Raw genomic sequence first — 24,842 nt, forward strand, 5'->3', positions numbered from 1 at the left:
TTTTTTTCCCCTCATGACTAGCAAATAATATCGGGAGGTGATACTTTGGCACCATGTGGATATTCATTTCTCCATCAACTCTTCACCAAGTATAGTTTTAATACTTATTAATGATTCTTATCCAAGTCTTTTTTTTTTTTTTTTTTTTTGGTCTTTTTGTCTTTTCTAGGGCCGCTCCCACGGCATATGGAGGTTCCCAGGCTAGGGGTCGAATTGGAGCTGTAGCCGCTGGCCTACACCACAGCCACAGCAATGGAGGATCTGAGCCGCGTCTGCAACCTACACCACAGCTCACGGCGACGCCGGGATCAAACCTGAAACCTCATGGTTCCTAGTCGGATTCGTTAACCACTGCACCATGATGGGAACTCCCTAAGTCAGTTATTTAATTAGGAGTTGGAAAGTTATTTTCGTAATTCCATCATTCCTTCTACATTTATTGGCTGTAATTCTTTTCCAAATTGGAGGTTTCTTTCAGTAACTGGGGCTACTTGATTACCCTAAATGTAGTTCCTTGGGAAAGCAAAAGACATACTTCATTTGTTTCACTTTAGTTACTATAATAGTCCTCTCTAAAGATAGCAGATGAGTTTTGACATGTATTTAAAAATAAATTAGCTAGGAGTTCCCATGGTGGCTCAGCAGTAATGAATCTGACTAGTACCCATGAGGACACAGGTTTGATCCCTGGCCTAACTCAGTGGGTTAAGGATCTGGGGTTGCCGTGAGCTGTGGTGTAGGTCGCAGATGAGGCTCAGTTCCTATGTTGCTGTGGCTGTGATGTAGGTGGGCGGCTTACAGTTCCCATTCGACCCTTAGCTGGGAACTTCCACGTGCCGCAGCGCGTCCCTAAAAAACCAAAACTTTTTAAATTAAAAAATAGATTAGCTTATGTTTAGGATTCATGTATATGCGCACAAAAATAAAATTTGGCTTTAATTTTCTTGTGCCACTCATGTTCAGTAGCCACCATGGTTATGGTTTTAAAATAAATTGAACAGCTTTCCCTTTTGCTATTTTGTAGAAGAGTTGTAAAAGATAGATGTTACCTGTTCCTTAACTTGGTGGAATCCAGCAGTAAAATTGCCTCAGATTATGCTTTTTTTCCCCCAGGGGATAGTGGAGAGCAGGAGTTATTCACCATTTCAGATTTTTAAAAAATGGTTATAGTCTATTCAAGTTTTCTATTCTTGTGTCAGTTTCATTTTTTAAAAAACAATAATCATTCTCTCTCAGTTTCTGCCAGTCAGGAATTTGGTAGTGGCTTAGCTGAATGGTTCTGGCTCAGGGTCTCTTGGATTGAAGTCAGGACGTCAGTCAGAGCTGTAGTCATCTGAAGGCTTAGGGGCTTGAGGATTTGTTTTCAAGGTGGCTCATTCACATAGCTGGCGGGTTGGTGTTGGTTGTTAGTTGGAAGGCTCGAGTTCCTATCCATGTGGGCCATTCCATTGAACTAGCTACATGAGTATCCTTGTGGCATGTCAGTGGGGTTCTTCCAGAATGAGTAAGCAGAAGAGAAAGAGCCCGAAGGAAGCTATCCTTTCAATGACTTACCCTTGGAAGTCAGGGATCATTGCTTTTGCCACATTCCGTCTATTGGAAGAGTCGCTAAGTCCAGCCCACATTATGAAGAATTTCAGCATTCTTTAAAATCACCAAAATTTGTGTGACAAACTCATAGGTCTCCTTATATTTTGAGATGATGATGGTTTTTTTGCTTTTAATGTATTACTATGATTATTAATATTGGTAGGTTCTCTAATATAAAAGCATGCTTATATTCAGGAATAAATCCCTTTTAATTATGAGATAATATTTTTCTTATATATTGCTAGTATTTTACTTAGGAGTTCTTCATCTCTGCTTATAAGAGAGGTCTACAGTTTTTTTCCTTTTATTATCTTTTGTCTGGCTTATTAAAATAAAATAATTAGATGAGTTGTGTGTTTTCCACCTTCTTTTCTCTCATAGATGCCTAAAATTAGGCTTGGAGAATACATGATATAGTTGAAAGCAGTGGCTGTCAAGCTTTCTTGACAGTAACCTGCAGTAAAAAATACATTTTATATCATGACCCAGGATGGATACTTGTTTTTCTTTCCACTACAAATGTAGTTATTAAATATTTTTAAATTGTAGAAGTATAAAAACACACTGAAATATTCAAGGAGGTTTATTAAAAACATCAATCTTCCTTGTTTTTTCTTGGGCCGCTCCCGCGGCATATGGAGGTTCCCAGGCTAGGGGTCTAATCGGAGCTGGAGCTGCCAGCCTACGCCAGAGCCACAGCAACGTGGGATCCGAGCCACGTCTGCAACCTACACCACAGCTCAGGGCAACGCCGGATCCTTAACCCACTGAGCAAGGCCAGGGATCGAACCTGCAACCTCATGGTTCCTAGTTGGATTCATTAACCATTGCGCCACGACGGGAACTCCCAATCTTCCTTGTGAATCAACTATACTTCAATAAAAATTTAAAAAACAACAAGAAAAAATCAGTATGGTTTACCTAACATTGACTTTTTTCCTTTTAAAAAATTCCCATTGTGGTCAGCGGAAATGCATCCGACTAGGAACCATGAGGTTGTAGGTTCGATCCCTGGCCTAACTCAGTGGGTTAAGGATCCGGCGTTGCCGTGAGCTGTGGTGTAGCTTGCAGATGCAGCTTGTTGCTGCATCTAGTGTTGCTGTAGCTGTGGTGTAGGCCAGCAGCTATAGCTCTGATTAGACCCTTAACCTGGAAACCTCCGTATACCACGGGTGCGGCCCTAAAAAGAAAAAAAAAAAAAAAATCCTACTGAAAAGAATTAATTTTTTTTAAAAAAAGATACAGCTAATAAAACCTCTCAGGGAGTTCCCATTGTGGTTCAGTGGTAAGAAACCCGTCTAGTATCCACGAGGATGCGGGTTTGATCCCTGACCCCGCTCAGTGGGTTTAGAATCCGATATTGCTGTGGTGTAGGTCACAGACACGGCTTGGATCTGGTGCTGCTGTGCTGTAGTATAGGCTGGTGGCTTCAGCTCTGATTGGACCCTTCGCCTGGGAACTTCCATGTGCCTCAGGTGCAGCCTTTAAAAAGAGACAGTCAATCAAAGTTAACATTCCAGGCTAGAAGCACTTGTATCCACAAGGGGGCATTACTTTGCAACTCAGACAGTGTTTGAGTGCTGAGTGTCGTAGATAGATGAGCTGCAAGAGGCCTCACAACTTTTGGTTATCTCAGGCTCACTCCTTCCATTTCACTATCTTCTATCAACACTCCTACTCCTTATATTCACTCTCTTTGGCTGTCCACCTTTTCTAGGTTCTTCTTTCTGGCAGTAGCCCCTTCTTGCAAGAGGCTTTCTTCTACCTAAAAAATAATTGGGCTATGCACCGTTCTTCATCTCTGAGACTTTTGTATAGTTCTGAGTGGTTGACTCAAAACAACTCTGATTCTAAATCTAGGTGCATTCCTAGGTCCTTTGTGGTTTCAAATTTGCTAGTTTTTTCTTCACAAGCCAAAACGCAGCAATGTTATTTTTATATCTTTGGAAGGCCAAGATCTAAGCTAACAGGAAAGGCTTCCTTGGTTGGCTTTTTATCCAAGAGAATCAAAGTTACAACCTTTCAGTATTACTTGCATGATCAGGGAATGCCATGGTATAGATTTATTTTTCAGTTTACTTCACATTTCTTCCTTGGTTTTCAAAGAAACAAACAAGTGTCTTTGCTTTTAAACTTCTAAGAAACTGAAATTGATTCATATGATTCACACATATGTGTTAATAATAAATCTTTTATTTTTATCATTTTAAAGCCTTGTTTTAGGCCATTTTCACAGAACTGAAGGTAATCTGATTGAATTACTGTTCTTATTATGCAACTCATATCTCAGGTATTTGGCAAAAACTAATAATTTATGTTATTTCCAAAGCTGATTGGATTCTTAAGCATCTTTAAATATGAATTCTAGAATTAAATCTTTTTTGAGATTTGAAAGGCTATAAATTAGTTTTTTTTTTTTTTTTTTTCCTAATGTCTCTGAGTGCATGCTTTTATTCATTCTTGGAGGTCATTTACTGGAGTCTGAGAATGTAGTGGTATTGTCTTATTGTGCAATTACTGTATTGTTTGACTTTCCTGGACTAATTGGGTTAAAATGTGTAGTCACCAGATAACACTACCTTTTTCTTTTTTTCTGCTAACATTCCTCCTTTTTCAGTGATAGTAATTTATCTAGGTTTGTCCCTTCTGTGGTATAGATTATTTGCTATTGCAAGATGAATTTGGTAGGCCAGATAATAACTTGGAGTCCCTAATGAATCTTCTTATCAGCTGGCTTGAACATTATCTTTTGGTCAAAAGAATATAGTTCTGGAGTAGAGATTTCTTACCCAATTACAAATTTGAAGTTATGGTGATTTATTTTGCTTCTGGCTGAGAAACTGATAATTTGGTTATATCACCCCTGTAACTTATTTTTGTTTCTGAAATTTTTATTTGAGAATTGACTAGCTTAGTATGTTTATTTATGTGTAATTACTATATAGCCTTTTTTCATAAAGGATTTGAGATAACATTTTTTAAAAATACAGTCTTAACCAACTAAGATACTGGTGATGAACTTGTTGAGTGAAGTCATTGATATTTGAAGTCACTAGAAAGAGGAAAAAACATTAAAATGGAAACAAATATTATAATTTAACACAAATAATTAGATTGATAGGAATATTACTGTTTTCCTCAAATCTTTCTTTATTTTCCTAAGCCTGACATTAAGCATGTAATTTAAAGAATACAAAATTTCTTCTTTGAAAATTTTTTAATGTGAAAACATTGTAGTATCTCACCTCACTGTAATAAATACGCATTTGTGCTTATAGTGCAGTAGGTAAACCACTGTTAGATATTACTCGTTATTCCTATATCAGTTGGGACTTAGACCAGGAGAAGTCTCACAGTGAGGGGTAGACAAAAGAATGAGGAAATGGAAACTAAGAGAAGTTGGGGAACATTAATGTTCTTTTACTTCAGATACAAGTCATGTTTAGCTACTCTGAGTGACATTTGCAGCACTGAGCACAGTGAAGGCAGTCTGATTTTAGCATTGTTTCTGAGATTTAATCACGAAATTAGAAATGTTTTAATATTTTTATAGTCTTGAAATTTGAGCAAGAATTAACCACTGTATCTCAGGAAACTAATGTTCCGGCTATGGTGTTTTTTTTTTTTTTCCTAATCTTATTGGTTTCAAATAGAATTTGGCATTGAAAAAATAAGGATAATCAGTTTTGTACATATGTTGAAAATCTGATTCATCATACTTTACACTTGCCAGATTAGCAAACCCACTGTTTTTACTGAAGCATGTATAAACATTTCAGCACTTTAAGGGCTCAGTGAATGTGATTATTCCAAAAACACAGACTTTTAATTAAATACATATTTCTTTAGATTGGTTCCTATATAACTAGGGATTTACCTTCTTTTCAGTAAACTGTTAAAAGAAGGACTTGCAGCTCCACATAAAATGTTTTAGTCAATATTGTACATTGAAAAATTATTTTAGGGAGTTCCCATTGTGGCTCAGGGGGTTACGATGCAGGTTCGATCCCTGGCCTTGTTCAGTGGGTTCAGGATCTGGAGTTGCCATGAGCTGTGGTGTAGGCCACAGATGCAGCTCGGATCTGGCATTGCTGTGACTGTGGCATAGGCCAGCAGCTGTAGGTTCGATTCAACCCTTAGCTGGGAACGTCCATATCCCGCAGGTGCAGTCCTTAAAAAAAAAAAAAAAAAAAGTTTAAAGATAATTGGGATTGGGGACATTTATGGTAAAACTTAACCAGAAGATGGCAGTGATGATCCTTCTATACTCCCTGTAATGGTAATCAAAAAGTTTTACAAATATAATAGCATGAAGTATGCACGTTCAGCTGTTGGTATATAATGTTAAAAGTGACAAATTAGGGGAAAGCATTTGCTGTTTGTTTTATATACTGTGAAAAATGTGTATTTTTCTATAAGAAGGGATTAAGAATATTTTGGGTGTCTGTATCTTTGTCTGTACACTTCAGTTTTTTCTGAATACTGGGGTAAGGAAGTTACCATTAAGTCTTGCCTTGTTTAAGTTGCATGCATCACTTTATGTTATGCATCTTGTCCAGAAGGCATGCTGTTTTATGGCCTGTTTGCATTTGCACCCAAATTGCTGGAAACTAATGGACATTTTAAAGGAGCCATTCCTTTAGTTAGAGTCATTTCTCTAAAGTGGCCCTTTTTATTTTTGGCAGGGGGAAAAATGAAATTTTTAAGTACATTAATTTCTTCTTGGAAGAAAACGTTTTTCTACAAAAAATGAACATTTTAAAATAAATCTCAGAAAACCAGAGAGTAAATGACTTTTGAAACAAAATTCAGAGTTTTGATTTGACAGCAATTATAAATGATCTGGTGATCTTAAAAGTGAGAAAGTTAGGGGAGAAGGAATGCTCTCCTTTGAAAATTAGTGCCCACATTTGGTGTTGGCTGAGATAACGATGCATCCTTCCATAATCTTGCTTTTTTTTTGAAATGTAAAGCCCAAATGAATTTTGCCAGAGAAATTGCATGAATCGTCAGCATGCATTGTTAACTTTGTCTTTTCCTCTTCTTTCTGCTGTTCATTTTCATTCATATACTTTTGTTTTTTGGTTTGCCATTATTTTTTCTTTTTTGTTAATTACTTCATGTTAAATTACTTTTGAAACGAACGTCATAAGCTGAGCAACCTCTCCGTGTAGTAACAGCGGATACCTGTCTATTTCACTATTTAGTCCCTCCTCCTATGTCTCCATCCTCCAAATCTGTGAGCACACCAAGCGAAGCTGGAAGCCAAGACTCTGGAGATGGCGCAGTGGGATCTAGGTACAGTAATTTTCTTTCAATATTTTAAGAGTAAGAATGCATTTAATGCCCATATACTGTCAGTGCCATAGAAGGGACTCTAGTTATGTTAAGCCTAACATTTTCAAATCTAAATGGCATAGAAATTTTGTTTATTGGGAGAGAATTTTTTTAACAATGTTTTACTGTCACACTTGATTAACTTAGTACTGACTAGTTAACTGATTTTATGCTAATTATTTTATATTAAAAATAGAAGTGCTAATTCATTAAAATTATTTTCTATTTAAGCAAACTTTGTATTGTTATTAAGAGTATTTTCTGGTTTCAATAAAAATTTTTAAAAGGTCATTGAGGGCATTATGGCTTGAGGGCATTATGCTAAATGAAGTAAATCAGAAAGGGAAAGAAATGCTGTATGATTTCACTTATATGTAAAATCTAAAAAACAAATTAAGCTCATAGATATAGTGAACAGATTGGTTTGTATCTTTTTTTCATTTCTTTTTTTTTTTTAATCTTTTTGCCATTTCTTGGGCCACTTTCCACGGAGGTTTCCAGGTAGGGGTCTAATCGGAGCTGTAGCCACTGGCTTATGCCAGAGCCACAGCAACTCGGGATCCAAGCCTCGTCTGCGACCTACACCCCAGCTCACGGCAACGCCGGATCGTTAACCCACTGAGCCAGGGCAGGGATTAAACCTGCAACCTCACGGTTCCTAGTCGGATTCGTTAACCACTGCGCCACGACGGGAACTCCTGCATTTCTTTTTTAATTAAAAAAATTTTTAAAATTTTACGATCACATCTATGGCACATGGAAGTTCCCAGGCCAGGGATTGGACCCATGCCTCCAAGCAGCTGCAGTCAGATTTTTAACCCACTGTACTACAGCAGGAACTCCAAGATTGGTCTATTTTATTTTATTTTTTTAAATTTTTGGTTGTTGCCAGAGGTGGGAGGTAAGGGGTGGGCAAAATGGGTAAAGGGCGTCAAAAGGTACAAACTTCCCAGTGTAAAATAAATAAGTCAGGATGTAATGCACAACATGGAGACTGCAGTTAATAATACTGTATTGTATATTTGAATGTTGCTGAGAGTAGGTCTTAAAAGTTCTCATCACAAGAAAAAAATTCCTAACTGTTTATGACGGATGTTAACTAGACTTATTGTGGTGAGCATTTCACCGTATATACAATCTTTAAATCATGTTTTATACCTAATAATGTTACGTGTAAATTATACCTCAATTAAAAAAAGTTTACTGCCAAGTTTTCCTGAACTTGCATCTTCCTTGTAAAACAGTATTTCATGTTTGTTTTAGGATCCTGCACATATGTTAGTACTTGATTTTCAAAAGTTGAGTAAGATTTCAGTTTTTTTCCAAAGATTGAACTAAGGAAAGGGTTATTACTTCTCTTTGTCACACATACGTACGAGTCTTTTTTTAACAGCATCTTACATTTTGACTTCTTGTGACAGCTGAAATGAGATTAAACATAGCTAGTTAATATCTTTATTCAGAATCCTTATTTTGGGCTAGGAAGTTTAATGTGCTCCTCAGGAAAACCTCAACATACCTTTTAAAACTAAGAGGTTTTATTTTCGTTGTGTCTGAGCACCTCTGATTGAAGTTACAAACAATGATAATGAGTATGTAACTACAAGGCAGATAAAAAGAAGCAAGGGAGCTAGGTAATCCATAAACTCAGTACTTTAATCAGTTTCTGAATAATCATGTTGTCATTAACAATTAGAAGACACAAAAAGCTCACCAGTTTGAATTTGAGATATGCTTTTCCAAATCCATTTAGAGGACTAAAATTGCAAATCTAAGTAATACTCTTATTGGAAGTAAATGACAAAACTCTTATCATTTAAGAAAAGTCAAAACTTTCTATTTAGAAATAATATTGCATTATAAAATAGTATTATTGTAGATTAAAGACTACATTTATTTAGTGTAAATTCATTTTTAAAGGCTAAATTTGTTTCATATTTCTGTATTTTTGTACAAATATCTTATAGCATTCCTTTGCTAGTGAGCAAGTGATATTTTCAAGAGAAGGGTTTTCTCCCTCTTATACAACATTACCATAGTAAAAATACATCCCAAGATAAAAAATAAATTTCTTTATTTGATATATATTATTTTAATGCAGATACTGTGCTGTATTAATTCTGAACTCACTCTTGATTTTGAATAGGAATAGATTATTTTAATGCAGCATCAGCAAGTTTTCTTTCACATCTACCTACTGTATAACACCTGTATGAATTAAAATGTATCTTCCTGAGTTTTATTGGAAAACCTAGAGATTATTAGAGAGACGCACTGGAATGTTGTAAATTGGTATAGGAAGTAGATAACTGTTAAGAAAAATATTTATTATGTTAGAATATATATTAATCAAATTGTAGATGTAATGTTTTATGCTATAGGTTACCACAGAAAATAAAATGTTCATGGTCCTTGCCTTCATGAACTTGCATTCCAGTCCTTACTAATGTACATCATTAAAGATATTATCCACTGTATTGAAAAGTTTTAAGAAGAGTGTGCTAACTTGTGTTTAAAGTATAGATTTGAAGTGGTAAGGTGTAAAACCAGAAAACAGATATGGAAATATTTTTAGGGGTATTTATTTTTATTAAAGAATGAGTACAAAATTAGTTTCTTTAACAGGAGAGGAAAAAAATTCTCTTTTTGAATGAGGTAACTTTATATCTCTTTAGTCTTTATATACATTATCTCCTTTGAGAGCACAAACTCATTTTTAATTTTCAAGAGTAATGTGTTCACTTTTTACTATATATATACACACAGAGTAAACAGCTATGAATTAAATCGTTTCCATGTTCCATAGTATGAGAGATAACCAATATTGTGGATTAATTGGTGCTGTTGGCAGTGAAATAATAGCATTTTTTTTTTTTTTGCCATTTCTTGAGCCACTCCCGCGGCATATGGAGTTTCCCAGGCTAGGGGTCTAATCGGAGCTGGAGCTGCCAGCCTACGCCAGAGCCACAGCAACGCAGGATCCAAGCCACGTCTGCAACCTACACCACAGCTCAGGGCAACACCGGATCGTTAACCCACTGAGCAAGGGCAGGGATCAAACCCGCAACCTCATGGTTCCTAGTCAGATTCGTTAACCACTGCGCCACGACGGGAACTCCGTAGTAGCATTTTTGAATATGTGGCTTTTTAATTGCTAAGGTCTGTGAATGAAACAGAATAAACTGAAATTGAGTAGACAGGATAATAACGAAAGAATAAACAGGAAAATGCATGAAGACATGTGGGATGTATGAACCTATATACTAACTTCCATTAGCTGGCCAAGACAATCTAAGATTACTACATTTGGGGAGTAGAAAAAAACATTAGACATTACCAAGCATGATATCAAAACATCTGAATCACTATTTCTAAATGCCAGAAATTTCTGTTGGGCCTGGTCGTAATTTATGAGTAAATATGTAAAAGGCCATGAGAAATTATTTCTGCATTGCAGATTAGGAAGTTGTGTTTCATTAAGAGTTCACTTTCTTTTTTTTTTTTTTAATTTTTAAAAATTTTTTTGCTTTTCAGGGCTACACCCGCAGCATATGGAGGTTCCCAGGCTAGGCGTCCAATTGGCTACAGCTGCCAGCCTACGCCACAGCCACAGCCACAGCAACTCGGGGTCCGAGCTGCATCTGCAGCCTACACCCCAGCTCACAGCAATACCACATCCTTAACCCACCGAGCGAGGCCAGGGATCAAACTCGTAACCTCATAGTTCCTAGTTGGATTCGTTTCCGCTGTACCACGATAGCAACTCCAAGAGTTCACTTTCTTTTTTTTTTTTTTTCTTCATTCTTTTTTATTACTCAAATGAATTTATCACATCTGTAGTTGTGTAATGATCATAACAATCTGATTGCACAGGATTTCCATCCCATAGCCCAGGCACATCCCCCTACCCCCAAACTGTCTCCTCTGGAGACCATAAGTTTTTCAATGTCTGTGAATCAGCATCTGTTCTGCAAAGAAGTTCAGTCTGTCCTTTTTTCAGATTCCACATGTCAGTGAAAGCATTTGATGTTGGTGTCTCATTGTATGGCTGACTTCACTTAGCATGATAGTTTCTAGGTCCATCCATGTTGCAAAAAATGCTGGTATTTCGTTCTTTTTAATGGCTGAGTAATATTCCATTGTGTATATGTACCACATCTTCTGGATCCACTCCTCTTGTCGATGGACATTTAGTTTGTTTCCATGTCTTGGCTATTGAAAATAGTGCTGCAATGAACATTGGAGTACATGTGTCTTTGCAAGTCGTCGTTTTTTCTGGATAGATGCCCAGGAGTGGGATTGCTGGATCAAATGGTAGTTCTATGTTTAGTTTTCTGAGGAATCTCCATACTGCTTTCCACAGCAGTATGGAGATTCCTCAGAAAAAAGGAGTTTGCTTTCTTAATCACTTCTGTTATCTCTAAAACTTAGGTGACAGTTATTTAGTTAAGTAATCTGTGTCTCTTGTTCCTCTTTTCCACTTTTGATCAGTTTATCTCTTAGCCTTTTGATTAAGTCTCAGGATTATATTGGAATTTTACTCTATATGTCTGAAGATGCCTTAACAAATTATAATCCCATATGTTCTACAGTGTGTTTTCAGTACTAGCTTTATTTTGAGGTAGAGTTTTACTTGATTTTAGTCAAGATGACATCCTTAACAAGGAGCTCTATATATAATGTAGTAGCTAGAGCTCTCATATAATGTAAATGCTGTGAACAGAACATTCCTTAAAGAGCCATTTCAGGAAGAGCCCCTTCTGGCTAACAAAGCCTAAGGTTGTTGCTGTTCATTGCTTAGTACAAAGTAAACCACTGTGGCCTCTTCTTTCTTTGCATACATTCAATCCTGTTTAAATCCCAGGATCTTTCTTTGTATTTTTATTATTATTTATTTTTTTACCCTAACAAAACAAACTATTTTATTTGTTCAGGTTGACTTAAACACTTTGCCAATCTACGTAATCTTTTTTTTAAAATGATTTTTATTTTTTTCCGTTATAGCTGGTTTACAGTGTTGTGTCAATTTTCGGCTGTACAGCAGTGTGACCCGGTCACACATATGTATAAACATTCTTTTTCTCACGTTATCATGCTCCATCATAAGCGACTAGATGTAATTCCCAGTGCTATACAGCAGAGTCCCATTGCTTACCCATTCTTTATATTTTTAAAATGAAGGATTTCTCTAGTTCAGATCATTTAATTGCTTCTACTGATAAATTGTATAGGTAAGAATGGAAATCATTTCTTGTATTTAAATATTATATATTTATATTTTTAGTGTTTTTTTTCCTAGGGCCGCAATCATAGCATATGGAAGTTCCCAGGCTAGGGGTCGAAACGGAGCTGCAGCTGCTGGCCCATGCCACAGCTACAGCAGTGTGGGACCCGAGCCACATCTGTGACCTACTCCACAATTCCCACAAGCAACCCAGGATCCCCAGCCCATTGAGCAAGGCCAGGGATTGAACGCACATCTCATGGATGCTATCAGATTCGTTTCCATTGTGCCACCACCTATTATAGCAGTTTTAGTAGCACATCTTAATTTATTATTTAAGTGAGAAACAAATAAATTTGACAAAAATGGTAGTACTGAGTGTATTGTGCCTAATTTTTAAATTGCAACTATAGTACTACACATAATTATATATTGCTAACCTACAAGATTGCCAATGTGATAAAGTACCTTTTGTTCTAGTAATGACCAAACTTGCCTTAAATCTTTTGGAAAAGATCACACGTAAGTTATTTATCCAGTAGGCAAGTCTAAAACACAATCAAATATTTATTTAGGAGTGAGATTCTCCAAAAGCTTAATTTAGGTAAATCCTTAGAACATTTTTTTTCTAAATTTTTCTGAATCCTTGGAACTCTACCTTTTCCTAGAGACAGAAATTTTTAGTTGCTTTCTAAAGCAAATGACATGTAAGCCCAAGGCAGTGCTTAACCCATAAATTACATAAGGGTCACATTTTGGGAACTCTAGCTATTTTGAATCCCGGTGGAATAGTCTTTGGTTTTCTTACCGAAAAGCTTATGTGTTGACTCATTTCCTTTACCAATATGACAATTTCCTGCACACATTTAATGCTTTGGGCAAGATTATAATATGTTAACTAAGATGGTTTTACTAATTTTTTTTTCATTAGAAAACTTAAAATTTCAGCTCTTTTTATAACCTACCTTGTTATCATCCCAAAATAATGTGTTATTTGGTTGTTGGATGTTTTGGCTGTTCTTATCCATTATTATGCAATATTAGTTTCCCATAATCTAAAAATACTGTCTTTTAGCTAATCTGGGTTGTTTACATATTTAACCGTATTATGCCTATTGCATGCACTAGAGCGTTGAGTGATACCTGGTGTTTTTTTTGTACTAACCAGAACATGTGGTTTTTAACTGTGAACAGTGCTTTAGCTATTCATAGAATGTATTTGCTTGACTAACTTATGGCCTTTTTTGCTAATGCTTCATGGTTGTCCTACAACCATTTAGGACGCTGCATTGGGATACAGATCCATCAGTTCTTCAGCTTCACTCAGATTCCGATTTGGGGTATTGAATAGATTTATTACCTTCCCTCTTTTATAATTAATTTGATTCTTGGTGAAATTGTCCTAATTTTTGCTTAAATTTCTAATATGCAGTATACGCTTAGGAAAAGAATGGTATTTTACCGTGATACCTCATTTATCCTCTATCATTAGTGAAAGAAGTATTTTATGTATCTGATTTTATAGGTGCCTTAAGTCTACCCATTTAAGTGTCCAAATTACTTTTATTATTTCTATATTTTTTAATGTAACCTTTTCTACAATGTATTACAACCTTTTTCTAATACATACTCTAATATAATTGAACTTTTTCTAGGTTACTGAACATGAATGTTACTTTATTTTCCTAAATTAAAATGCCCTGATTATTTCTAAGTTTTTGAGAGGAACAGAGCAATTGGTTTCTACAGTTTGGTTCCAGATTGCTATATTTTATTCATTTATTTGTTAATTCATTTATTCATTCATTTATTTTAGTCTCCAATCCAAATTATAAATGTTTGCCACTGCCATTGTGCCGGACTTGGCTCTTTTCCCCTGATAATTTGCAGCTTCTAAAATATACGAACAGTACCTTTAAGAATTATGTATAAAGTAAGAGTAAAAAAGCCTTGAATTAGGGCATATAAGAAAAGTGTATGAGCTTCTTGTACATTAATTTGAAGGCCTCTTTATTGGCTACCTTGAGGCTCCTCTAGCAGCAGTTGCTTGCTTATTCTCAGTAAAAGTGGTTTGGATAAGTGAAGTATTACCTCCCTAAATCTTAGAATATTTTGTTTGTTTGTTCTAATATTGTGATTTTTATCTAATAGACACTATGTATGTACTCAAGTTAGTAATGATATTGGCTTGGCTTTTTTTTTTTTTCGAATATGGAGTGATTTATTTTTTCCTATGATTTGCATCTTAAAAATCAGGCTATAAACTTTCTTATTTCAGATTTTATTCTTAGAGTACTAGATTACTTCAGATGTACGTAAATTTTCCCATTTAATTTTTTGATTATGCTTTTTTTCTTTTTTGTCCTTACAGCTAAGATACTAAGATACTCCTAAGGTAGAAAACACATTAAAAATTTCTTTTGGCTCACATTTGGAACCTTAGAGAAAACTATTTCTTTAAATATACTACTCTGATTAAACATTTTTGTACAGGATTTTGAAAAGGATGTTTATATAAGAAAAAAGTTATTATATTACCAGCTATATTACCAGTTATATATCTGTATACACACGTATATGATACACACACACACACACACACACACACACATATATCTTTCAGCTATCCTGCTTTATATTCTGGAAGTTACAGCAGTGTTTTTATTAGGTATTCTTTTAAGACCGCTTCATTTTTTTAGAACATCTTTAGGAGTTTAGAAGCATATTTATTTGGTTTAGAATTTAGACATTACTTATAATAACCCAAGAAAAGATTCCCCCAGACATAGAATAAAATATATTTTTCTTTCAGTATATTTTCCTTAGCTACAACTCTCTTTTGTTTGTTAGGAAAAAAAAAATCCCTCCTATTTAAAACAAAAGTGACTTTAGTTATTTCATGGTATTCAGAAGATGTGTTGCTTTAGTTTAGGTCTAAAATATCTGCACTGTAGTCTGTCCATATGTGAATCAAGGACAATATTGACCATGCAGGGATTAGATTTTTTTTTTTTTTTGCTTGTTTCTTTATTTTTTTTACCACACTGGCAGCCTGAGCAAGTTCCTCAGGGATCAAACCTGAGTCATAGCAGTGACAATGCTGAATCCTAAACTTGCTTAGGCTGCCAGGAAACTCAGGGATTAAAAATTTTAAGTTTAAATATTTTATTTTAAAATCTAAATGGACTGTTTGATTCTCGATTTCTGTAAAATATACCTAGCAAAAAACCAGCTTTTAAAAGAAACTTGTTTTTCATTCTTAAAGCTGAAGTCTCCTAATGATGAAGGGAACTAATTGTGGTCTGAGTGAGATCCATAAATTTGACCCTTGAAAAAAGTCCAGAATCATTTTCCTCCTAAAAACAGTTCTTATAACCAACTACATTCAGCAGTCTCCTTTGAAATTCCTACCCTCTTACTCAGTTATTACCCACACATTGCTTTAGGAAACTAAATTATTTGCCTTTTTAAAGTGAAAAATAAACACCTTGAATGATTCAGAAATGTTTTTTGTTTTTGCTACCTTCTAATTCTTTTGCTAAAATAAAGCCAATTAATTGTTCATCCAAAATTTCTTGAATAAAACAAGAACTTAAATTACAGTGTTGGATATACAATGTGTAATTCTTACTTTTCTGAAATAACATGGTTTGATGTAGTTAAAATGTACTGTTTGTAGTATTTAAGAACATTTGTGTTCACTTTATTTAGACGGGGACCTATTAAACTTGGAATGGCTAAAATTACGCAAGTTGACTTTCCTCCTCGTGAAATCGTCACATATACAAAGGAAACCCAGACTCCAGTAATGGCTCAACCCAAAGAAGGTGAATATCTGTCCTAAACATGATTGTCACTAAGCTCTCATATTAAATATGTGGATTCTTTCATTTTTTCTTCCTTTTTAGTTTTTTGGCATATATTCATGGGGGAAATGTCATAGAAGCAATGCTTTGGGTTTCTGTATTTCTGTATTTGGTCTTTAGAGTTTTCAACCTTTTTCTTTTAGAAGTTAATAAAAGTATAAGCTGCATGTATGTTTTTTTAATTTTTTGACATAAATTTAAATATTTCAGTCTTCATTTTGTTATTGATAGGTGCTTCTTTAGAAGCAGAAAAGCTCAGGAATGTTCTGTGTCATGAAAATAATTTTTCCCCAAATGAGAGTATATCTCATGGTAAATGAATCGTGTATGTTATCTTCTGTGGAACATACTGTATTCTGATATACTGTCATTGTTATCCATATTAATGAACAAATCTAGACCTAATTCATAAACTTCCTCTTTTATAATCTAAGGCCTCTGCTATGTTGATTACATAGCAGCCTTTAATCTGTGTGAAATGGATGGAAGTGTGTATACATTATATTGAATGTGGAGTCCTGTGATTCCTAAACTAAAAGGAGTTACTATTTTTATATTGGGGACTAATTTTTAAAATTCTCATCAGAGACGATTTAAGCATAAAGTTAATATGATAGTTCTTGTTTTTCTAAGGGATGCTAATAAATTTGTCACACATAAAAGAGGTTTACTTATGATCCCTAATACAGATTCACAGTTTCTTCTCTGAAACCTTTGAAGCTGTGTGTGTGTGTGTGTGTGTGTGTGTGTGTGTATAAAATTTTTCACATTTCAGGAAAGTAGTAGAGTATATGTCCTATATATCAACACCCCAGCAGCATCTTGGGCATTAATAGTTCAGCAAAAGATATGAATATTCAAACTGAGTGAGGTAAATAATGATTATAGGTAGCTTTACCTCTGGTCATGTCAGAGTTTACCACCAAATGAGTTATGAATTTTACAGTTGATATTTGCAATTGTGAGCCTGTAATAAATTATCCTTCTAGCAGTCTGCATAAAGCACATTTTTTTCTCCTTAGGAAAACTTATTTCTATTTGATTATAGAATATCAATACAAAAACTTTATTAAATGTTTGATTTATTTTTGAAAATTCAGTTAAATTACTGCATTTCTCCCTTAAGGAGAAGCAAAAGTAGTATTCACTGCAGAAAGCCCACAAAATACAAGGAAGCAGAAGGGGGAAAAATCTTTGAAACCCCTAGGTATTCTCAATGAAATGTTTAAATTTTTATATTTATATATTCCTCAAAAGAAAATTAGGATTATAACATTTATAGCCCTTTTTGAGTTAATAGTAGGTATCACATATACTTCTTGGGGGGCAGGGAGATGGGGGCACATGTGCAGTGACTTGATATGGGATCTTAGTCCCCAGACCAGGGATTGAACCTAGGCTGTGTGGGTAAAAGTGCCAAATCCTAACCTCTAGACCACCTAGGAACTCTCATCACATGCCCTATTTGTCTTTTTAGGGCTGAACCTGAGGCATATGGAGGTTACCAGGCTAGGGGTCTAATCAGAGCTGTGGCCGCTGCCCTACCTCACAGCCAGAGCAATGCTAGATCCAAGCCACGTCTGCAAACTACACCACAGCTCACGGCAACGCCAGATCCTTAACCCACTGAGCGAGGCCAGGGTCGAACCTACCGGTCAGATTCATTTCTTCTGAGCCACATCGGGAACTCCACATCACATGCACCTTTAACAGTTGTCTTTTCCCTGTCCACTGGGGATGGACATGAAATAAATATCTTAAGCTTTTCCTTTCACTTTCATCTTGTTCCCAAAGGGAGTTGATACTATTATACATACAGTTAAACTTGAAAATTTTGAGGAAATCAGGGTAACTTTTTTTTTTTTCTTCTTTTTTGGCTGCGCCAAGGCATATGGAGTTCCCAGGCCAGGGATCAGATTGGAGCTGCAGTTGTGATGTAAGCTGCAGCTGTGGCAACACCAGATCCTTAACCCACTGTGCTGGGTCCAGGATCAAACCTGCATCCCAGTGCTCCCAAGATGCTGCCAATTCCCTTGCACCCCACAGCAAGAACTAACATTTTTATCCAAGAGTTTTTTTAGTTGACCATATGACTGTTCATTTCTTTAGATGCATTTTTTCACTCCTGCTGCTCCATTGACTGATAAGATAGCTTTCATAGGTGCAAAATCCTCATTTTACCAGAAAAAAAGCTACTAATGGTAAACTTGTTTGAGACATAAGCAACTTAAAAAAAATAAAGAGGAAAGCTAAAGTGCTGAACGACTAGTATGGAGAAAACTAATATTGTAGGGTTCCATAATTTCCACAAATACTATTTTATTAACTAATATATTCAAGTACTGTAGTGTCTGTCCTTGGGAGATACATTATTAGATATGTTAACTCAGAATGTGGGCAAAATGGGGAGTTCCCATTGTGGTGCAGTGGAAGTGAATCCGAGTAGTATCCATGAGGACATGGGTTTGATCCCTGGCCTCGATCAGTGGGTTAAAGATCTGGTATTGCCGTGAGCTGTGGTGTAGGTCACAGACACGGCTTGGTTCCTGAGTGGCCGTGGCTGTGGCCTAGGCCAGCAGCTACAGCTCCAATTAGACCCCTAGCCTGGGAACCTCCATATGCTGTGGGTAAGGCTCTAAAAAGTCAAAACAAAAACAAAAACAAGTGAGCAAAATAGCTAAAATGAGGGTACAAGGACTCATTTAAAAAATAAATTAGGCTTTTTTTTTTTTTTCTTCTAATGATTTGGTGATTTAGTATTTCAAAAGTATACTTAGGAAATGAATTTTGGGTTGTTTCAAATGTAAGGCATTCTGAAGTTATATGGGGTAATGCCTATTGTAATGTATCTATAATTATATTTAATTGAAGACTTTTTTTTTTAAGGCTGCACTTGTGGCATATGGAACTTCCTGAGCCAGGGATTAATATGAGCTACAGCTGTGACCTACACCACAGCTCTGGAAATGCCAGATCTTTTAACCCACTGCACCAATCCAAGGATTGAATCCATGCCTCCTCAGTGACCCAGGCCACTGCAGTCAGATTCTTAACCCACTGCACCACAGGGGGAGCTCCAGACTTCCATTTTTAAAAAATAATTTTTTATAATGATTTTTATTTTTTCCATTATAGTTGGTTTATAGTGTTCTGTCAATTTTCTACTGTACAGGAAAGTGACCCAGTCACACACACACATATATATACACATACATTCTTTTTCTCACATTATGCTCCAGTATGTTCCATCACAAGTAACTAGATGTAGTTGCCTGTGCTATGCAGCAGGAAAAAATAATTTTTTTCTAATTTTATAGTACTGTATTATAGAGAATTTAGAGAAGACAGAAAGGATATATAAAGAATGTCTATGATACCACTGTGTAATAGCTGTTGTTAATATTTTGATTTCAGCCTGTTTTCTATATTTTTTCAAAATTTATATATGTGTACATATACACACATACATACACATATGGTTTTATATCCTACCCAGAATTTTCATTTTTAAATGCTTATTTCTGACATACATATATGTTTTAAAGTGAGAACATGTAACTTAATGTCTTTGAACTAATTTCAGTATGTGGCTGCACAGTAGAAGATTGGCAGTTTTCAAAAAATTCTTTTTCTCATTTTTATTTTCCAAGTAATTGGAAAATTTAAAAGATTGTGATTTGTTAGCTAAGCTGTTGACCCAAAAGTTCAAGATAAACTGTATTCTTTTTAGTTTGAAATTATTGAGGACAGGGCTCTTGGATCATTGCACTTCCGCATCTTTGCCAAATTTTCCGTGAGTATAGGGACTGTTTCTTCCTCATTGCTATAATGCCTGAATAGTGCATGGTGTGTAGTAAGTGTGAACTCAGTAAATATTTGGTTAAGGAATTAATTGCTTTTACCTTCTGAGGAGAATGAGTGAGTTACTTGGGATTTTTTTTTTCCATGCCTTTACTCTGGAGGTAACTACTAAGAAAATAGGTTATTTTCAAGTGTTAATGCTACAATATAATTAGTAATGAAATTGGGTGACAAAGTATAATTAGTCTTAGTTTTTTGTTTTAATATGACTGTATCATATTCTTTTTTTTTTCTTTTGACTTTTTAGGGCGGCACTCGCAGCATATGGAAGTTCCCAAGCCAGAGGTCAAATCAAAGCTACAGCTGCCGGCCTACACCACAGCCACAGCAACACGGGATCTGAACCATGTCTTTGACTACAGCACAGCTCACAGAAATGCCAGATCCTTAACCCACTGAGTGAGGCCAGGGATTGAACCTATGTCCTCATGTATGCTAGTCAGATTGGTTTCCACTGAGCCACAACAGGAACTCCCCGTATCATATTGTAGTCATTATTTGCTCTTAGATCCATAAGTGAAACATATATTCTCCTTTGCAGCCTTCTTGAATTCCGTGATGATATGGTATGTAGATACAAACATGTGCTGTTATTTTGTCTATATATCCCTTTGAATGCCATGAAAAACATCGAACCTGTTGGCATCTTTCAAGTGAATTATCTTAGATGTTTGTAACAATTCTTTGAACTTCATGTTCAGATTGATGGCTGGAAATTTTAACAGCAAAGAGTGCCTACTACATATCAGGTATAGTGTAAGGCACTTTGTGTTATTACTAATGCTCTTACCCAAACCCTGAGAGTTAAGTATTGGTTCTATCTACACATGAAGGCGCTGAAGCCGAAAGAGATAGTTTATCAAGATTCTAAACTAAGTCTGACTGATTACAAGGTTTGTTGTCTCTTATGCTGCCACTGAAGCAGCACTTTCAGACTTTTAGGGTAGTCACCTATGGTAAGAAAGTCAAATTTACTTAATAATCCAGCACAAACATAGATACAAATACATATAAGTATCCCCGTTTTTTTTTTTTTTTTTTTTTTTTTTTGGCTGCACCCACGGCATGTTGAAGTTCAAGGGCCAGGGACTGAACCTGCACCACAGCAGCAACCCAAGCTGCTGCATTGATAAAGCAGGATCTTAAACCTGCTGAGCCACACTGGAACTCCAGGTATCCCTCAATTTTTAGAAATTCAATTTATGCCATTTTGCTTTTATGAAAGACCTACATCAGTACCTGTTTTTTGCTAATCAAAAGAAATCTATAGAGGATTTTCGATTTTACCAAAAAAAGATGAATACAGGAAAAAAAAGCATTCAATGTGTCTTACAGCCAGCTGTTATAGAGGTGGCAAGCACCCAGAGTAGAGTGGCACTGCCAGTCTCCTTCCCTGAAAACTACATTCAGCATCCCAGCAGAAAGCCACCATAGCTTTGAACTGTGTCTGTGAGCATCTGCGCTATATCTCTATTTTGTGTGTCTGTTTAACAAGATGTATCCTAAAGTAATTACTTCTCCACTTCACACCATTTCAACTTAAGAAAGTCTTCGTAGGATTTCTCTCCTTTCAGATAGTGGGGGAAACTTATAACTGACCCAAAAGTTTTATGAAATAACAGCTTCTCTGCTCTTGTATATAAGAGCTCTGTATTTCATTTTTCCCAGTGTTGACCATAACACACTAAATTTATTGGTTTAGATCTGTAGTTTGAAAAACACTTCACTAAAGGATAGCATGGCTTAGCTAAATTATTTATTGGTAAATTTGCATCAGGATAGCATTTTATAGTGATTGGCTAAGAGTAATGAATAAATGCCTTTGATCTTCCATGGTCTTAAATAAAAATTTTTTTTTATCTTCCCTGATGAAAGTGAAAGTGGCAAGATGGGTGAACTGAGCCCAGTTTTTGTTGAGTATGTCTGTGTCAGCACGACCATCTTTAAAATTTTCCTGTGTAGGGAGTTCCCGTTGTGGTGCAGTGGTTAACGAATTTGATTAGGAACCACGAGGTTGCAGGTTGGATCCCTGGCCTTGCTCAGTGGGTTAAGGATCCAGCGTTGCTGTGAGCTTGTGGTGTAGGTCGCAGACGAGGCTCGGATCCCGTTTTGCTGTGGCTGTGGTGTAAGCTGGCAGCTACAGCTCCAATTAGACCCCTAGCCTGGGAACCTCCATGTGCCGTGGGAGGGACCCTAGAAAAGGCAAAAAGACAAAAAAATAAAATAAAATAAATAAAATTTTCCTGTGTGGACTAGTCTTAGATGTTAGTTTTATAAAGGTCCACATTTTTTCATTTGCAGCCTAACAAGTATTCACTGATTCAACACGTTTATGAGTATATATGCTATATACCAGGTTATTTCTTTGCTCTTGTAGTTTCAGGTTGAGATATGTACGTGAGGGAGAATAAGAAACATACCCCAGTACCATGAGGCCTTCCTTAGCCTTTGGAACTGTTTATAAAAATGAGATCATTTCCTTTCCATGTCATAATTGTTTTCATGTCTAGGATTCTTACATTGTTTCTTTTCCCAATTTGTGGAGGTCTTAGAGGGAAAGAAAGAAACTCTGAACTTAAGTTTTTATAATGAAAACAATTAGTGTTTAACTGTATTTCTGCATATTCATTGGTATATTACAGTGGTTCTCAAACTTAGCCTGGTTGGCTCTCATTTAAGAATTATGTAACAAATTCCAAAACTCACCATGAAACAAAATTGCCGAAATCAGTTTGAGTGTAACAGGCAGTAAATTAAACTTGGGTAGGCAGTGTAATTAGTGCAGAAGTAATGTGAGTTACCAAATTGAAAAGAAAATTTGGCCTCAGACTTAACTCTTTTCTTTTTTGTTTTTAATGGCTGCACCTGTGGCTTATGAATATATCTGGGCCAGAGATTGAATCCAAGCCGCAGCTGTGACCTGCACTGGATCCTTTAACCCACTGCATAGGGCTGGGGATCAAATCTGCACCCCTGCAGCAACCCAAGCTGCTGCAGTCAGATTCTTAGTCCATTGCACCATAGCAGGAACTCCTTTCATTTTTTTTTTTTTTAAATAGCTGAATCTATTCTTGTAAAAAGGGGTTTTTTATTCTGCTTCCCCGCCCCCCATTCTAGCCATCTTTTTGCTTTCAAGTTTACTCTGTAAGTTGGTAGTACCAATTCTGAACTGAGGTGCTTTGCTGTCTTAAAGCACCTACTGTGAATGAAATTGACTAGGAACATATGACCTCAGTCAATTTCAGTCTCCCCAGGAAAAAAACTTCTCATGCAGGAGTGTGGTGTCCATAGATATACTCCTGGAAAAGTTACTTCTTTCTCTTATCTTTTAAGTTTTTAAGGCTTTTGAAAATGGTGTTGTTTTTTTCATCCCATCAGTATGGATTTTTGTTGTTGTTGCAGTTTTTAGATACAGATTTTTAAAGGGGAAGAAATTCCAAAGTTCAATCAACTTGTTTACACCTGAGGCAACTGAGGCCCAGGGAAGTTCATTGCTGACCTTACAGTCACAGTATGACAGAATATCAGAGCTACAACCAGAAACCTAGCTTTTGATTTCCAGTCAAGTGCTGTTTCTCATATCATTCCATTTTCTTATGTGTGGTGTTTTATATTTATTTTTGGTATTGATTTAGTAGTCAGATATTTTACCTCAGGTACAGGTTGATTAGCAGTTATAATGTATAGAAAACTGTTACATGTAAATAGCTCTTGATTTCTTATTGCATGATCTTAACATCTGGCATCCACATTTCTCAAGTAGACTAAATCTGTGGGCCTTCATTACCCTCATCTAAACTGGATTTTTAAAAAAATTCTAGAATAAATAACACAGTTAATAAATTAGTTTTAACTCAGAGAATCTGTGAGAATATAAATATAATTGAAAATTGAAGTATTTGTTCTTAACCTTGATTGAAAGACTTTAATCAGCATATCGGAAATTGTGGGCTCAGAAAAATGTAATATTTATGAGATCGCAGATAAATGGATCTATGTTAATGATGCCAATACTGCCTAAATAAAATATGAATTTTACATACAAAGAGACAATGTAGAGAGGCAAATTCCCTGTTAAGGTAAATGGTATAATTAAAGTATCACTCCTTTTTTATTTGACCCCCAAATTAGTATTAGATCTGTATTCAAAATATTCCTGATTAAGATTTTCTTTTGTCGAAGATCTAAATTTTTAAGGAAATCCAGGTGACCTTGCATCTTATTCTAGATATGTAAAAAAATAAAAGGATTGGATTCCATTGATACATACATGAATCTTTGTCCTAATAGATAAGATTTTCTTAATATTGATTTTAAAGAGTAAGGTATAAGAAGATGAAATTATGGACAAATTGATTGAAATGAAGTAATTCAAAATGATGTTGATCCAAAAAAGAAAATTATTTTGAAAATATTGAAGGAAAATCATTCATCTCTAACATGTATTTTTAAACTGATGATTAAATCATTTCCCTCTAATAATCTCATTTTGTTTGTGAAGTTATTTGTAAGTTGAATTTTTATAAATTAAGTCATATTTTTATATGCAACACATTTCCTGATGTTTAGAACTCAGTAGGGAGTTGTTTTGTACCATGAGTAATCAGACTACTTTGTAAATTCTTCATAGGTTATTTAACTTCCTTAAAATATAGCACACCAGTATGGTGAAACTAGTTAATAAATTTATAGACAACAAATGTATTTCCGAAAAACATTAAGGCACTAATGATGAGATTTATTTTTCACTTTATATTGGGAATTATGATAAGGGTTCAGGTATTGATGTTTAGGGAGAATTTTCTAGGATCTTGCATATTACCTGTTAAATGTGTTGTAATATTTTAAAATAATTCAGAGTGTACTTTGTCTCATTTCTTAGCTTAGAGGTCTTATGAAGGTAATATGACATACAGATGAGAAAACTTGCTCTGAAGACTCCTTCCCTCAGCTTAACAAAAGCC

The 24,842-nt window shown here is 35.5% G+C and overlaps 1 protein-coding gene across 1 annotated transcript in view; it reads left to right on the forward strand.

The window, feature by feature from the left end:
• The window catches only part of DYNC1I2 (dynein cytoplasmic 1 intermediate chain 2), a 55,959-nt gene that overhangs the window by 8,348 nt on the left and 22,769 nt on the right, over window positions 1-24,842 (forward strand). The window contains 2 exon segments of the mRNA NM_001243495.1: window positions 6,798-6,888; window positions 15,863-15,978. Of these exon segments, the coding sequence (NP_001230424.1) occupies window positions 6,798-6,888; window positions 15,863-15,978 (207 nt within the window).

The sequence above is a fragment of the Sus scrofa genome, chromosome 15 (assembly GCF_000003025.6).
Source record: "Sus scrofa isolate TJ Tabasco breed Duroc chromosome 15, Sscrofa11.1, whole genome shotgun sequence".
Classification (NCBI taxonomy): Eukaryota; Metazoa; Chordata; class Mammalia; order Artiodactyla; family Suidae; genus Sus; species Sus scrofa.